The sequence below is a fragment of the Artibeus jamaicensis genome, unplaced genomic scaffold (assembly GCF_021234435.1).
Source record: "Artibeus jamaicensis isolate MK-2021 breed Jamaican fruit bat unplaced genomic scaffold, CSHL_Jam_final contig_387, whole genome shotgun sequence".
Taxonomy (NCBI): domain Eukaryota; kingdom Metazoa; phylum Chordata; class Mammalia; order Chiroptera; family Phyllostomidae; genus Artibeus; species Artibeus jamaicensis.
In genome coordinates, this window is record NW_026521812.1 from 20828481 (window position 1) to 20846128 (window position 17648).

General features: G+C 41.3%; 1 protein-coding gene across 6 annotated transcripts in view; it reads right to left on the bottom strand.

Annotated features, from left to right (window-relative positions):
- Positions 1 to 7397: 7397 nt before the first annotated feature.
- Positions 7398 to 17648, bottom strand: part of SLC16A10 (solute carrier family 16 member 10) — a 124582-nt gene continuing 114331 nt past the window's right edge. For all 6 annotated transcript variants that reach the window (XM_037159026.2, XM_037159025.2, XM_053664746.1 and 3 more), the window contains 2 exons: positions 16770 to 16998; positions 7398 to 14958 (listed from right to left, as the gene is read on the bottom strand). In XM_037159026.2, the coding sequence (XP_037014921.2) occupies positions 14726 to 14958; positions 16770 to 16998 (462 nt within the window). In that variant the 3' untranslated portion in view covers positions 7398 to 14725. The remainder of the gene's footprint in view (positions 14959 to 16769; positions 16999 to 17648) is intronic.

Here is a 17648-nt window from a genome sequence, read left to right on the forward strand (position 1 = left end):
AGAGGGCCCAGAGGAGTCAGTCTCCAAATTCTGAGCCCCGAACAAAGGATTCTAGGGGTTTATATAGCCTTCCGGCAGTAAAGCAAGATACAGAAGCAGGAATGCGGAAGTTAGTCCTAGCTACCAGGCGAAAGTAAAGTACAAAGGCTAAATTCGAAGGTCAGTTTTTAACAGCAGTGGTGCTAATCTCAGCCCTAGCTAATGCACGGTTGTTTACTTATCCCAGACAGCCCCATCATTCTCCCCAGGGCTCCTGGGGCCTGGGCAAATAAAGGTTAAATAGAGGTTCTTCAAAACTTCCCATATCAGAACCATTTTTTTAAAATTTATCAAATGATGTCTAATTAGTGCTTAAAGCTCATCTTGAGCCCTGGCTGGTGTGGCTCAGTGGATTGAGCATGGGACTGTGAAGCAAAGGGTCACCAGTTCGATTCCCAGTCAGGGCACATGCCTGGGTTGCAGGCCAGTTCCCAGTGGGGGACACATGAGAGGCAACCACAGACTGATGTTTCTCTCCCTTTCTTTCTCTCTCCCTTCCCCTCTCTAAAAATAAATAAATAAAATCTTTACACCTCCCCCCAAAAAAGAGCTCATCATGAAGAAACTAGCTGTCCTAACTACTTCCTTCAGGATACCCATATGCTTCTGTAACCTCGTCACTAACAGCCCAGTCTATTAAACCCAACTTCCCCCAAGATTTAATTTCAGTAAGATAACTTATGTTTGTGCCATATACTTTGAAAATGTAGAAATAATATTTTAAAGATCTGACCGACATCAGTGTCTGTTAGATGTATTTCCTTATTAAAAATAAAAACTTACTAATTTTTAAATTAAATTTTCTTTGAAAAAAACATAAACTTCAAATTTCCTTTAATGGGATCATTCAGACACTGAAGACTCCAGGACTCTTTCAATCTACCATCATAATGGTCTCCTGTGCTGTAACTGATCAATAAAATCTTTGTTTTGTTGTACTATTATTATTAAAATCAATCTGTGAAGAGAATAAAAACACAGCAAAGAGCATAGCTACCTTAGGCTCTGCAGAAAACAAAAATAGACGAACATTCCTTAAAGTACTGAGTGCCTCAGAAGCAATTAGAATCATCTGCATAGAGAAGAGACCGTGCCTGGAGCTAAGTGACATGGTCTTCCCCTAATTCTGTACAGAGGAGGCCACTTCACTGAAGCTGGAAACTTTGCCCTGGAACAAAGGAGAAGCTGGAAATTACAGATGGCTTTCAGCCATTCTTGCTTGATCACTGCCATCTACTACCACACTGGATACTCACTGTGCTTGGAAAATGTCCAAAACCTGTGCAGAAATCCCCATAGTGACAAGGACTATTGTGTTGCTAGACTAGGAACAAATACCAGCAACAGTATTTCCTTTTAACTTCTAAGCAAACCATATAAAAGCCTACCTTGATTTAGTTGTCAAATAGTTATTAAATACCTGTGCCAGACATTGTTCTAACAATGAGAAAAGGAACACAAATCTCTTCTCTTGTGGACAAGACAAAGAACAAACACATCTGTTGTCAGATCATATGATGTCAGGAATGATGAGTGTTCTAAAGAAAAATGAAGAAGAATGAGTGAATTAAGTGACAGGAGGGGGTTGTTTTTACTTCAGGTAGTGCTGGGGAAGGCTCCTGTGAGTGACGGGTGCACAGAGCCCCAGCTGAAGTGAGGGAACCAGCCACTCGGGAAGAGCATTCCAGAGAAAGCAGCTGCGAGGATCACATAGCAGGAGTGAGCGTGGTGTGTTGGAGAAAAGAAATAAGGCCAGGTTGGCTGGAGCAGCGTGAAGTCGGTAGAAAGTAAAGGCAGAAAGCAAGCAGGGCTCCTGAGTGTGCAGCCCTTAGGTTAAGGACTTTCTGGACATGTTAGAAATACAGACAGGGGCAGGATAGAGAGCAGAGAGAACAGAGATCCAATTAGTTAGTTATGGGGTTACATCAGATTTGTATCGGTGGTGAGAGTGGTCAGATTTGGGAAATACAGTGCAGATTAAAACAATAGTATTGGTTAATGGACTGACTGGGTATATAAGAGGAAGGATATTTTTTAAATGACTTCAAGGACTGTGGCTTATGTCAAAGAAAAACCAAAGCTGGACAGTAAGTTAAACCTGTAATAACTGATTTTACTCTGGAACTATTGCAATAGGGGAAGAGAGACCTCAGTGTAGAACTGGGCTCGATTTTGAATACCACAAGGAAAAGTGGAATTTATAGCCAGGGAGTGAGGTTGGGGGTGCAGTCAGTGGATGGAAAATTATTAAGAGGAAATGCCAGGGATGAGGGGGGATTCTGGCTAACCTGGCCTAACAGGATTCTTGCTGAAGGTAGCCAAGGGTGATCAGACATCACTGGAGGGATGATGGAGGATGAGGACTCCAATCAGGTATCAAAGTGGTTAGATATGGAGGGTGGGAAACTGGCCAAGCCAACATAGTGGGATTCTTGCTACAACTGGGCCATGTAAAGATGGCTGTGAAAATCCGAAAGTCAAGGCCTTGTCGGGAAGAGGATTCAGGAGAGCCTGACTAAAGTATTGTCGAGGAGAGATTCTTCATTTCCTAAATAACTGGTGCACAGTGGTCCACTTTATTCAGGTGGAAAGGAAGGAGCATGAATTCTCCTGGGAAATGGAAAAAATCAAGGATTCGGGCTGAATGTGTTGTCATGATATTTAATATTAGAGAATTAAATGATGGCGTCAAGTGGGAGGCCGGACGGCCTGGCAGGGTCAGAGTAGCAGACATAAACCGGGGGTTGTCAGTGTGTAAGTGATATTTAACCCGTGTAGCTGGGTGGGGTCACCTAAACGGTGAGTACAGTCTGAAGGGAGCCAAGGCGGGCCCCCTGGTCGGGGCGCATATGAGAGGCAGCCAAACGATGCTTCTCTCTCGCATCGATGTTACTCTCCTTCTTTTTCCTTTCCTTCCCCACTAAAAATAAATACAGAAAAATCTTTTAAAAAGGGTTATCATAAGTGCTGCGTTTTAGTAATTCTTTAACAAAATTGTTTTACCCCAAACTAGAATATAAAAATTCACTGCAAAGGCCCATTGTAGACATCTAGGAAGAATTGAGAGTGAACCCTAGGTCAGTGAAGGAAGGATTTCATAAAATCCAAGGTAAACAAATTAAATTGTTCAAAATTTGTTGAAAAGTTGAGTCAGAAAAGGCTTGGGAATTTGCGAAGAGAAGCCGTGGTAGAGTAAGTGAAGGGCAGAGAAAAAACTAAGCATTGTGTGTGCCAGACCCTCTGATGGGGTTCAAGAGAGGTGAAGTTTGAGTCAGGACTGGACAAGGAAACGCCACCAAGAGGCCCAAACGTGGGGACCTTGCCAAGTGGGTTCAAAAATAATGAGCTGTCCACTCTGAGTGGAAAGGTCTTTCAGAGTAGCAGGTAAGTCCAGAAAGGCATCTGGGGGCCAGATTGTGAAGGACTTTGAAAATCACACTGAACAGGAAACTATAATGTTGGGGGAAATTGATGGCTATTTTAAAATATAGCACAGCAATTAGGGGACTGCTTTTTTTACAGCCTGGATGTTTAACAGCCCAGTGATTTACCTTGTTTCTTCTAACTGATCGCCTACATACCAGAGATAGTGAAGCGCTCTGCTTTCTGCTTCTGTAAATTATCTCCTGATTTAGTCTGAAGGACAGGCCTCCCCTAGCTCTATTCCACCCCTCCCCACCCTCTATAAAATGACTGCTTTCCCTTTGTTCGAGGCTCAGAATTTGGAGATTGACTCCTCTGAGCCCGTGCACGTTAATAAACCTCGTACTCCAGAAACCCTCGGTGTCTGGTTGCTTCATTTTCCTGCAACAATAATACGTGGGCACTCTCTTGGGCCCTGGAACAGCCACACCAGCCAGACTCAGCCCAGTCCCGATCCTGGCACTGCCGACTCCCTCCAGCTGCACTGGCCGACTTCTCTAGAGAAATGTTCCCTAGATGGAGAAGATCCATAGCTAATGTTGACATGTTTGGAAACCATTCATTTGGACAACAAATAATTATTGAGCACTTCCTCCATGAAAGGCACTTTTCTGAATGTTTGGAGATAAAATAATAAATCAAAAAAAGAAAACCTACCCTTGTGGAACTTATAGTTTAGTAAGGAAGTCAGACCATAAATGAGATAAATAAACTATATAGTATGCTAGTGAGTAACTGCTAGCTGAGAAAAAATAAGTTGGGAAGGGAGCCATGAAATGTCAGGGGTGGGAGGTTAAAATTTAAAAGGTTAGGGAAGGCCTCACAGAGGGAAGAGATTTTTGAGTAAAACCTGAAGAATTTGACGGTGATCCAAGAGCCAAAAGCCAGGGGAAGGGCAGCAAGGGTAGCAGTGAAGGATGGAAATGGAAGGAGGCAGAGCGGACCAGGAGGGCAGAGGAGGGGATGCGGTCTGACTTGTAATGGAGGCCAGAAAGAGTGAAGTTGCTGGTCATGGCGAGGACTTTTTTAAAGAGAGACAGGGAGCCACGGGAGGATTCTGAGCAGAGAACTGATGCCACATTTTCATAGGCTCGTGCTGGCTGTTTTGTAAAGAATCCTCAGAGGGGATGCAAGGGAAGAGAACAAGAAACAGAAGAGACTGGGATGGCTAGAAGCAGAGTGGTAGCAAGCTGGGCAGTGGGAAGTGGGGAGAGAGTCTAACATTCAGAAGTAGAGCCAGTGGGGTTTGCTGGCAGACTAGAAGAGGTTGTGAGAGGAGCGGAGTTAAGGATGATACTTCCAAGGCTTTTGGTGTGTACAACCAGAGGAGTGAGTTCGCCGTGAACTGAAGTAAGGAGTTGCAGAAGAGGCACATTTAGGAGGGAACATCAGCAGCTCAGTTTTAAATATGTTAAGCCAAGACATTCTTTTTTGTCATCCAATTAGAGGTGGTAGGTTGGCAGACAGAGGTGCCTGGAGTTGAAGGGGGAAGTGTGTGCTCCACCAACATCTAGGTAGTAATTCATCAGGAGACCCTAGGACAAGGTCACCCAGACACTGAGCATGCACAGGCTAGAGAAGGAGTTCAACACTAAGCCGAAACAGGTTGACCTGTTACTGGCTCATGTCTCAATATTTACAGGTTGGAACATGAGCGGGACCCATGCAAAGCAGGACTCAGCAAAGCAGGCTGAGAGGGAGTGGCTAGAAAGACTGGAGGGAAATCAGGCAGCCGTTGTGCTGGAAGCCCAATTCAGAGATCAGGATTGGTTCCCCAAACCACATAAAATGAGGAGAAATGACTACTGGAATCTGCTGTGGAGGCCCGGGGGCACCTGGAGAAGGGCAGGTTCAGTGGAGTGGATTCAAGAGAGACTGGGCAGAGGTATAAAATTAGAAAGAATAAGTAGAAATTTCTTCAAGAATTTTGTTTGGTTGTTTTTCTTTTGTAAATGGATGGAAGGAAATGAGGCAATGACTGAGGAGGGCAGGAGGTTTAACAGAGGTTTCCCCCTCTCCCCCAAACTGGGATGTACATAATAGCATGTACATATATGCTGATGGAAATGATCCAATATGGAGAGGGAAAAATGACAACGCAAGAGAGAGAAGACAGTGGAGGATGCTAGACGTGTTTAATTGGTGGGAGTGGGGCAATGTAGGGGTGCCTAGTGAGGGGAGTGTTCAGAGAGCCGATTAGAGTTCCGCAGATCCCGGGGTTAAGGGCTGGGGAACAGATGAACTGAAGAGATCTGGTAGACTGAGATGGGACGGGGACTGGAGGGAATGCAGGAGTCAATGGGAGGATGACCTCAAGGTTGAAGAGCAGGCCCAGTGGGAGTGAGGAAGATGAACACAGTGCTCAGAAGCTGTGGTAAGAGATATGTTGGCATCTAAGACTTCAAAGGTGAAGCCATTTCCAGAGATAAGGTTCCAAGTGCCTCCGTTCATTGTAAGTGGAAATAAAGTTGCGCCATATGAATATCGAACACTGGGCCACATGCCAGTGCTGCCACAGCTGAGGGCTACACAGGAGCGACCCAGGAGACACGGACCACTGCGACAAGGACAGGTAAAAGGTGGTAGAGCTGATGGGATGAGCACAGAAGGCAGAGGGCCCAGGTGCAGAGACCATGGTGCCAGAGAGTGAGCTTCCTGTCCCTGGAAGGGAACAAGGGGACACCGGTGACACTTGAGTTGAGGATTTCAAAAAATGAAACCTTGATTTTAAAGTTTTAGGTTCATCTGTAGGACACTATGAGAAGAGAACTATAAATTATAAGTCTGATATTTATGGCCCTGGCTGGTGTAGCTCAATGAATTGAATGTGGGCTGCAAACCAAAGGGTCATGGGTTCGATTCCCAGTCAGGGCACATGCCTGGGTTGAAGATCAGGTCCCCAGTGAGGGGCGTGCCGGAGGCAACCACATATTGATATCTCTCTCTTCCTTGCCCTCTGTCTAAAAATAAATAAAAAAAAATTTAAAAGAATACATTTTTTAAAGTTTGATACTATGATAATTAGATTTTCTGTATTAGAATTCTAATTTATTCCATAAAACTTATTTTTTCAGCAGAGTGAACTTTATCTTGCTCAGAATCAGTCATACCCATCCTCTCCCAGTTTTCTCAAAAGCCCCCAGTGGCCTGCACACTCTGGCTCTCACATGTGGGCGTAGGAGTAATTATTGGGTTAAATGGTGAATTACAAATTTCCTGTTCTTGAGCTTAATGTAAAAAATCTTTTAAAGATTTATTTATTTTTAGACAGAGGGCAAGGAAGAGAGAGAAATATCAATGTGTGGTTGTTTCTCACATGCTCCTTACTGGGGACCTGACCTACAACCCAGGCATGTGCCCTGACTGGGAATAGAACCAGCCACTCTTTGGTTTGCAGGCCAGTGCTCAATCCACTAAGCCACACCAGCCAGGTCTCTCTGGCACCATTAAACATAAATGATGAATCTAACTCTGTAATTAGGGCTCATCAACTAATAAACATCATCTGAATGTGGGTAATCCATAATTCAGGGGATTGTTTTTTTAATATTCCAGCCTGGTTCTTGCTCATCCCCTGAAATTATGAATGAATAGTACCGACTGAATTTAGTAAGTAAAATCAGCATAAGTAAAAGAAACAGTAATGTGTGTTAACTACAAAACAAGTGTCAAACAGAAATAGTTTTCAGACTATACAGTGCTTTTGGATCATGTCTATCCCTGTCCTCTATTCCAGGGAAATAACAATGCCCAGGCATACTTGGAATATACAGAAACAGCTTTAAAAGCACACGGCTTTTTTTTTCTTTTATTCAGCACAGACTATTTTCTTCACTTTAGTAATTTTTTCTTCCCTTTATTCCCCAGGAATTTCATAAATATAATCACAAAGCCTTACAGAAATTTGCTAAATTTTTTTATTTTATTTACTGAGTATATCACATTGTTCCACGGTAAAATGATTACAAAGCTCTTTTCATTCAAAAGACTTTGGTTATTTATTAAATTATACATCATAAAAATCAATTATAAATTATACTCTTTAAAAACAAATATCTTTAAAAGGCACGTACTAAAATACTGCATGCTGATCGAATCCAACATAATCATTTCGCATGGTGAAATACATTTAAACAACTATCGTGCCCACATGGCACCCTGCAGAGAGGCACGGCGGCAGGCACCAGGGGTACAGCATGCTCCTGGGACAATTCGGCTCTGATGGCCAAGATAAAGCATGTTTTTCTAACTTTGAAAATATGCAAAATAATTTAAGAATTACTTTTCAGATAAATATTAAAATAAGTTGACATGAAAAAGATCATATACTAGGAAATACTTAAAATATCTAAGCGCTCCCTTAATGATACTGCGGTAGCTGTTAACTTTCAGGCCAAAATAAACAAACTGGCAGGAGAACAAACTGACAGAACACACATTTATCAAGCATTGTGCTTGTCCAAGCTTATATTTCTCAAACCACAATATATTAACAGTTACGTCAACGTCAGAAGTCGTTTTTAAAGGGCTATTTAATTTCACTCTACTGTAACGTCTGATTAAGAAGCCCCCATTCTCCCTTCCACATACAACTCATGTCAACAGCAAAAAGGCACTCTCGACTAACAGAGAATCCAGGAAACTCTAGTAGTAGATTCTGAACGTATGGTCTTCCTGATTAGGAAAATGATAGTGTGTACCATCATTTTTCTAATTGATATTTATTGAATCCTCACAAAACAGAGTTAAGGCAAAGTCTGTAAAAGACAGCAAGATTAAATAAAAGCCTGTGGTCCCCAACTTCCTCCAGGTACTGCAGGCAGGACCATGGGGCTCAGCAGTGCCCGGGAATTTGCATGGACGGTTACGAGAAGGCCACACGGCCACACGGCCACGGCCATGATGCTGGACCAACACCTCCCTGCTAAACCAGAGGTCTGGGGTTTGCTGACACTGACTCGGAGTCCTTATCAATTTAAGTCTTTAGGTTAAATCTGAAGGATGAACAATGATACTTTCAGTGTGAATTTTCTTTAAAAAATGTAACTCGTTACCCAAGTTTTAAGACTGATGACTCCCAGAACTCTGATTTTAGCCTGAGAAATACCTTAAAATACCTATTTAAAGTTATTTTGTAAATATATAACTATACAGTAAAATATACATATTTTTAAATATACCCTCAGAGTTACAGCATGCTTTTAGCATCTAAAACTGTGCTAGAAACACTGAGCAGAGGTGTCTGGAGGCTATGTTCATCATACATTTTATTTGGTGATCATTTTCTTTGACATTTCCCACTTTAAAGCCCAGTGTGTTTACCAGAACCACATACCCTCTAAGGAGGTATCTGAACTCAGTAACTGCCGTACAGACAAGGTGTTTTCCTCTGATGCAGACACAGAAGGCAACACGCACAACACTGCTGGATCTCACACTTCCTACTGTGCTATATATGCTTTAAAAGAAAAAGTAACTTTGAAAGAAGCATGAAATTTAGCGCCAATCTTGACTGAATCTTTCTTTGGGGAAAAAAGGCACCAAACTACAATCAGCTCAGAGCCTGGGGTCAGAATTCAGCCCTCGGTCCCTGAAATAACACGCCCATGCAGGCTGGATAATGAAAGGTGCGTTTACCCGTTCCACGCCTGCAATGCATTCCCATCCAAATATATTACAGGAGACTGCATGAGGGGCGGGCCAGAGTAAAAAAAGGTTTGTGTTCACACACATTTAACATACTTTTAAAATCCACTCTTCCAATAACTGACAGGTACTGGAAAGTATTATCTGGTAAAGAATAAAAGCCATAAAAGGTGGGGCAAAAGTAAGTTTACAGTTGTGAGTACATGAAACACAGAGTTTATTCTTGTATTATTATTTATCATTACATTATTTTCTATATGAACAATTAGAAACCTACTTTTGCTGTACTCTGTATATTAGAGGCCTCAGAATAGTATTGTATACCTAACTTGATTTCTTAATGTTACTTTATACAGACAGTGCCTCTCACATGCCCAGTGACATTCAACTCCAAAATTCTCTTCTTACAGAACTAATATTGAAAGGCTGGAAACATCTGTAATTAAATTGGGAACTTGTGGGTTAACCTCTACACTATAGATACAGTCAACAACAGCATTTTCAAAAACTCCACTGAGGCAAAAAATCATTACCACTAGCAAAATGGAGCCTTTTATAGAAGTTCAAAGTGTAAGCTTTGGAGTTAAGGCATAAGCATATAATCTATTGTCAGCGATCACCCACCACCCTGCCAAAGAAAACACAAATGAGAACAAAACCTCATTGTCAAGCTGCCTGTATAATTGGAAAAGCCACTGGCAAAGCATTTCAGTGAGTGTTCATTATTATGCATAGATCTTTCCTTTGTTAGATTATCCACGGGCCACATTAGTTAATGCTCATTTTCTGTTCCTTTTATATCCATTTGTCAGAACAAAGCACTTAGGAAATTCTACTATTTTGACCCCCTTAATTACTTGCCCCTGGTTGCCTCGTCATCCCAGAATCGCTGCCAGCTCCCGATTCCGCAAAGCTTTGAGGCGCACACTGAAAGCTGAGGGCGGTGCGCTGTTGTAGTCGGGTGAGTGTCATGGTCAAGCACTCACAAAGGTTTTATTTAATTCCCAGTATCTTTCCAACGTCATAATAAAAAAAGTAAACTCTTCTGTGTCATAAACGAGGTAGACTTACATCTGTCAAGAAAATAATACCATGGGGGATATCTGTGAGTGTGTAGGGGTCAAAATGATTAGTGTTCACTACTTCAAAAACGGATTTATTTAACAAAGAACTAGCTAAGTAAACTACTATGTCCCAGATTTCAAGGTTTCTTCGAGTGATTCAAAGATGCAGCAATATTGCTCCACGTTTCTTTATCGTCGTAGAAGGAGCCATCTGCTAAGCCCACACTTAGGACACTTCGGTAGGTGAGGTTCTGAGCTGTATTCAGGTCTCACATTTAGCTGTGGGCATCTGGCCCTTTATTCTTGAGCACTGTAACCTTTCACTCTCTGGCGTATTTATAAACCAAAGCGTTAGTCTCCGCCAGCAACTGAAATGATGAAGGTGGCCATGGCTATGAAACGATGGCGAGTCCAGGAGCTGCAGTGCTGTTGCTGTCGCCTTAAGATGGATCCCCGGCCCCTGAACCATTCGCTGACTCTGACTGGTCTTATGTTCCTTTTACCAAGTCATCAACAACAAAATAATCGGCGAGTGTGACATGAGCAGAATAATGACTGTCAGTAAGGAAACAAGCCTTCCTCCTAAGGTATGCTCTTACTCCACACCACCAGATCCCCGTTAGGAATGGCAAATTATTCTTTTGTTTTAGTAACAAAGCAAAAGGTTTGAGTTTTTAAAGAGTTAACCAAACTATATGAATGGTGCATTTTTCTGTTAGCCAAGACACCACTTGTCTTTCAAATTAAAAATTACTACAGATGTAAAAAGAAATAAAGTTCTTCTCCTCCTCCGTTTTGAGTACTGGAAAAAGGCAACAATCTTTAATCTAATACAGACATTGCTCCTTAATGTTTATGCCAGCAACAATAAAGTTTTCAGTGTTAGAAATTTCTGAAAGGGTTTAAATAAGTTTTAAATACTTATTTAAGTCATTTACATATTTAAAAATTGGAGCTAATTAGCTTATCCTTTTCCCTCTGTATTGTACCTGTAAACCCACCAAGTGTGTGTCAGCCTAAGGCAGGTTCACGGGAACCGCATCCAAGCGGCTCCCTACATTCCAAGGGATCCTCCATGGTGTGTTCTCAGGACTAAGATTTAGCAAGACTTTAAAGAAATAGGACAATCAAAGTAAAAAATTATGCCCTCCAAAAATATGTATGCTAAGAACTTGACAGTCTTTTCTCTGAAAGTATTAACCTTAAACAGTTAAATAAAGTTTTATATGTCAGCACAGAGACCAATTATATGAAACTTAATACCCCCCAAATTTTAATCACGTAATTTTTAAAAATTTCAATGTATACCATTAGCACCCTCAGTTGAAAGGAGATTTTTGAAGGCTATGGGGAAGTAAAGGGAAAAAGAATGATAAGGATGAAGATAATATGAAAGGAAACATATTTAAAATTACTTTAAATTTTTAAAGTAATTTTTAAAATTAAGTGTCTATTTACTTTAAAGGTGTGAAAAGTTGAAGCTAATAGCATTAAAAGTTTCTCCACACTTGGGCAGAGCCCATGGGATCACCCACAAACAGACAACATACGGATCATGAAACGCAAATGAATAGAATTGGAAACGTAATGCAATTACTACTTGTAATTTCAGTGGAAATTACAAGTCTTATAGTAGGGCTATAGGCTAAGCATTGCAACTGCGATCAAAGTGATTTATAAACTTTGAATAAAGTATCAATAACCTGAAATGGATGGATCTCAACAATATCCACTGCAATAAAATTTAACCAAACCTATTCTGGAATATCCTTGGGCATCAGCTACCTGTGTATCTGGTCCAGCTTTCTGCAGAGAAGAACACTAATTGTTCCCCTTTTTATGTTACTGTTGGCCTCAAATGCAAGAAACTCGGGAATGTGAGAATTTACGGAGTCCTGTCAGAAATAGGATGATGAGCTGGAAAGCAGAGGTCTGACTCTATTATTTTCCTCTCAAAAAAGTGTCTGAATTTAACTAAAAAAAAAAAGGTCCATCTAAAACTCTGTTCAGAATTAGAAATAATTTACTTTGATGGAAAGATTAATATTTCTGTGTCTGAAACATGAATCTTTATGGATATTAGTATTTTTCATTTTCTTAGTTTGTAGAACTTTATAGACTCTTAGAACTTTTTGTACCAAACAACATATTAGTAAATATGCATTTTATGAAATTTAGCATTTTACCTGTTATACCTTTTCTTTTCAACTTTATATTATTGCAGCACAGTACTCTCCGTAAGAGTCTATCACAACAGAGCTTCATGGTGTGACGGATCCTGCCGACTCACTCTGCTGGACTGATAACTACATGTATGTGACATTCGATGTGTAATGGTCTGAGATCTAATTTTTATGATAAAAACTTAAGTGACTTTTCTATTTTATTATGAAAACTAACAAAGCAAGATCAAGTCTTCGAGTTTCAGATTATTACCTCTCCCCCCTAAAATCAGCCAAATTTGGAAAGGAAAAGTACTTTGGGAGTCTTTACTGAGTAAATATTCTACTTTAGAATTATTCCTTCTGTAGAACTGCAGGTGGGCAAGTCCTAGGAGTCTCAGGCAGGTTTTAGGATTGGTCTTAGTTATATGTTCTTACCTATCTCAAAAGCACTGAATGTGAGGAAATGATGTTTTTATAACTGGGCATGAATAAATGAAAAACCTGATAATGTATCACATCATTTCTAAGTCATTTTCTAGAAGTTTAAAATAAGACCATAAGAGGGCAGTGTGATCAAATGTAGATTTGTGGGGGTTTTGTGTGTCTGCAATAGAACCTTCCAAAAAAAAAGAAATTCCCTAAGTTCCCTAAATATGAAATGGAAATATTGGAAGTAGTAAATTGCTGAGTGTTTTCACAATCAAAATTATTTAAAATCCTACTAAAAATCATTCCAAATTCAATGTTTAGAACTCTCAAGATTGCAGATAAGAAAGTTGACAGTGACAGGAAAGCTCCTGGGTTTTCTAGCCGCCTAAGTAACAGCCGCACTTCCTGCAGCCTCTGGTGAGCCACCTGCCAGTCCCTTCCAACTAGGAACCCACCTGCTCTCCAGGTGCCCTGCTCAGCTGGAGACGCGGAGCGGAGCGGAAGTGGGGACGCTCTGCCTTTCAGAAACAATAGCAGCTGAAAAGTGAGGTGGGTAGACAATGGAGTTTTCCTCCTCATGGGGAATTTGGAAACAGGTGGATCCTGGAGGTGCCTTAGAAAAGGGCAGCATTCTTTCCAGGTGAAAAAGCTACATTTGAGGAAAATCTAATATATATCTATATTTAGGATTTAAATATATTTGCATATTATTAACTTTTAAAGACCTAAATAAGAAACAAAAACACACTGAAGTATAATTCCAGGGACTGGGAATGTGGCCCCTTTTTTCTGTAGATGAGTACAGGTCATGACATGACTTGGGTTTTAATGTTAGGCCCTTAAAATGCTAACAACTTTCTTACAACTGTCTGTGCATAAACAGGAAAGAGTACCGGGGACGTGAAGGGGGAACACACTAGGAAAAATACACATGAATGCAAATTTCTGCCAGAAAGTCTTGGAAATGTAGCAGTTGTTTCTCCTTACAGATGCTTTCAAACTTTCAAGACCCATTGTTTTCACAAGCCAATGGGAGCAACTGCGCCACCAGAAATAGAGAATCTCTTTACAAACACTAAGATTTGTTCCCCGTTGCGCCTGAGGCTGCAACTTGACAACATACTCAGTAAGATGTTGTTTAAATATCAGGTCCTAGAGCTAACAAATTCAGAAGTGAAAAAAATTCTACATTAAAATTGCCAGAGTGTCTTTCGTTCATTCTATTTTACTTTATTGTTACAATTTAAACAAATTCAGAAATTTGGGGTGTTTCTGGCTACTTGAGTAACACACACTGCAAACCCAAAGGGGAAAATGGAAGAAATACCTGATTTTTGAGCTGCTCTGCCCGTGTGAACAGGATCCTGTTCGCCTCACATGCTGATCACGGAGACACTGTCACTCAGCATCCGCTCCAAGAGGACCCCGACCCCAGAGCGCACACCTGTTCAACAGGTGAGTGACTTCAACACAGACTTGAGGTTTAGGTAATATCTCACATTACCTAAAATCGATGCTTAAATTTTGTAAAAAAAACTCTCCAAATAGGAGAAGAAATTAAAATATAGATACCACAACTAAAAACAGCATGTGAGAAAACAAACAATATTTTCAGTCCTAACCAAACAGCAATCTTTTCAGTATAACTTGAGGTATTTTTAAATACTTGTAGATGCTAAATAGCATTCACAGTTTCCAAAGCTGCTTTTTACTGAAACAGATCCAAATTCTCATATTATTTGTTTTCATGAGCCAGAGTCTCTGCCCTCAGGCCCATGGAAATATCAGACAGCCATTCAGTGGCAGAAAATGGTTCTTACAGTAATAATGGTTCTATTTCCCATTATTGTGCTATTCTTAGGGTGTGATTAAAAAAATAAGAAATTTGCAATTCATATAAAAGGAAAACTTGCTTAAACTTCTGAAAGCAAGTCCAGTCTGGTGGAGGTATATAAGGCATTAAATGACAGAATCAGATTCTTTTTTTAAGATTCCCGATGAACTCGACAGCAGAGAACTCTGGTTCTCCAGCATTTTCTCCGTCTTTTCTCCTCCAGTGGTTCTGCTGATCTCTCTTTGCTTCTTACTGTGGATCCACGGGATCAAACAAAGGACGGCTCCTCCAATCAGGGGGGGTATTCCAGCCAGGTAGAATGACACGTCGTAGGAACCCAGCTTGTCCCGAAGTAACCCTGGAAAGGGGAAAACTGTCACCAAGAGAGAACAAGTGGGACCCTTAGGGGTCTCAGCTCAGTCCCACTGATGGCCTGCCTCGTCCCCACCTAATAACTTCATCTCAGTAGAACTAGGTCAAACGTCTCATATTACTAAACACTTTTTAGGAAATGTGTCTGAAATATACACCTTTCGTGATATGAGGAAGGAAAAGATCTCGTATCTTTAATCTTGTCATAGACTACAAGATATTACATGGAAAACACATTTGCAACCAAGCTTTGGCTTTCTCAGAGCCCTTTGGAGGCTGTCCGGGCCAGCCTGCCACACGGTGTCAGAAAAGCTGCCACCAGGCTGGAAATGTTCCTGCACACCTCCAAGTGCTGGCATTGCGAACCTTCCTTGGGTCTATGAAATAATAGGAAACTATTTAAAATTATAATTTAAAGTCATGAAAAATGTATAAATCTAAGTTAGGAAGAAAAGGGTGATTAAATACATTTTTGAAAGGTAACTCAGGTTTATCCTCACGAGAGGAAAATATGAGAACCTGCCTGGGGCATTCTAATAGATCCTTGAATTCTGCTTCTGAAAACTGTTATTTAGCATATTCCTTATGTTTAATTCTAACCCAATCCAAATTTTAATTAGTTGCCTTAGTGTTTTTAAACGTATAAAACTTTTACTTTACAACCTGGGTTACCAGCAACGTCCAGGGAACACGGCGCACTAAACGCCCAACCCTGCCGAGGGTCTGTCCAGTTGGGCACCAGCACGTTTGAAAAGGGTGCACACACTCTGGGTGGAAACCTAAAAGATACAGTATGTCTAAGTGTGCGATTTTCCCATCTTCCCAATGAGAGTATGCCCTGCATAACTGAACCTTTCACACTTGCAAACACGAACTACTCTGTCTGGCTGTAATACTGGATCCCCCAGGACCTCCTGGTGCCCCGGTTGCTCTGTTGCTCTGCCTGCTTCGGAGGCTTCCTGTTACCACCTTTACTCCGGGTCTGTTATCAGTTACTTCTAGTCCCAAACTCCATTCCTACTAAAGTGCTGCTTGTTGTCTACTATGGACTTGGAAACCCTAAAGAGCTAGCTTGTCGGGTGTAAAAATAGTGGGACTAGTGGGAGGGAGGGAGGGGCTGGAGGGTCTCCTTCAGAGGCTGTGCCTGGAGAACTTGAGCGGTTTGGTCTGCGCAGTGATGACGCCACTTGCTGGATTCCTGACTGGCTCCCAGCCGGCAGACCTGCTAGATGTGTGTGGTTCCGTGTGTGAGGATGGGTTGAGCTGGACTGTAACTGAGCCCTTCACGTGCCGGCACGGATGACAGCACATACCTTTAAATTTTGACCAATCTTCTTATCATCCTAAGTCACACTGGCACCCAAGTAATACTGGACATGAGACATCTTTGCACTACCACTCAGAAGGCTTCTGAAGGTGAATTTCATGTAACATAAAATTAACCATTTCAGTGGCATTTAGGATGTTCACAGTGTTGTACAACCACCCTCTCTGTCTAGTTCCAAACGTGTTCACCTCACCAGAAAAAAACTCCACCCCGTTATACAGTTACTCCGTCCTCCCCCCTCCCTCCAGCCCCCGGCAGCCACAGATCAACTCTCTGCCTTCACGGACTCACCTGTTCTGGGTATTTCACATAAATGGAATCGTGGACTATGTGACATGTTGCATTTGGCTTTTTGTGGCACACAAAAGCAAAAGACCAGTAACTAATATATTTTATATACAGGTGAGACTTAGGACCTGTAGTAATAATGCTATGAATTAATGTAATTACTGGAGAATAATTACATTTACCTGCAATGGGTGGGCCCACAGTCATGGGTACAGACATGAATCCAAGCAGAAATCCAATCGCTTGGGAAACGTCCTGGGCGCCGACTAACTCGAAGGCAATGGGGGCCATGATTGAAATGAAGCATCCATCGAAGATGCCCATGACGAGGCAGACAGCGATGAGGGCCCCGAAGACGTTACACAGGGGAATCATCATGGACATCAGACCAATGAAGAGGAAGGAGAGAACCTGGGACAGACACCGCAATGTCAACTCTACATTCAGAAACGTGAATCTTACCATTACTGAGCCACACATTTAGAACTTTAAGGCAGTTACGGGTCTGCTGCCCCCGGGCCCAGCTCCCCTGGATGGTATATATGTAACAACTCCCACAGCCCCGCCCTCGGAGTTCCCGGAGCACTTTCTCAGTATTTCCATCACGGAGGTGACGTCAACCTCTTCATCTCGTGACGCATATGAACTAATTACTAAAACCCTGCGGCATGCCAAAAATATATCTGTTGCCAATCTGGTAATCAGAGAAAACAGGCCCATGCCCCTGACTAAATAGTCAGGTATTTTGTGTTTTAAAAACCCTTGAGGAACATCAGTTTTTTGGTCAGTTCTGTGAGAAATCATTCACTTTAGAGTTCAAAATGTATTACTATATATTTTGGGCACATTTCTTAATACTTTAACCTGACTGCAAATTCTCCTATTCTCAATTCATACTGTATTAATTTATAGTCTTTTTCAATCATTTGACAATATTATTAGTTATTTAAATTTGTTAAATTTTAATATCAATTGTCAAATTAAAATAGTTATTTCAAAGTAAACTTTCTTGTTGTTTCTTTAAGGTCTGAGTTCACAGAAATTCACACATTTACTCTTTA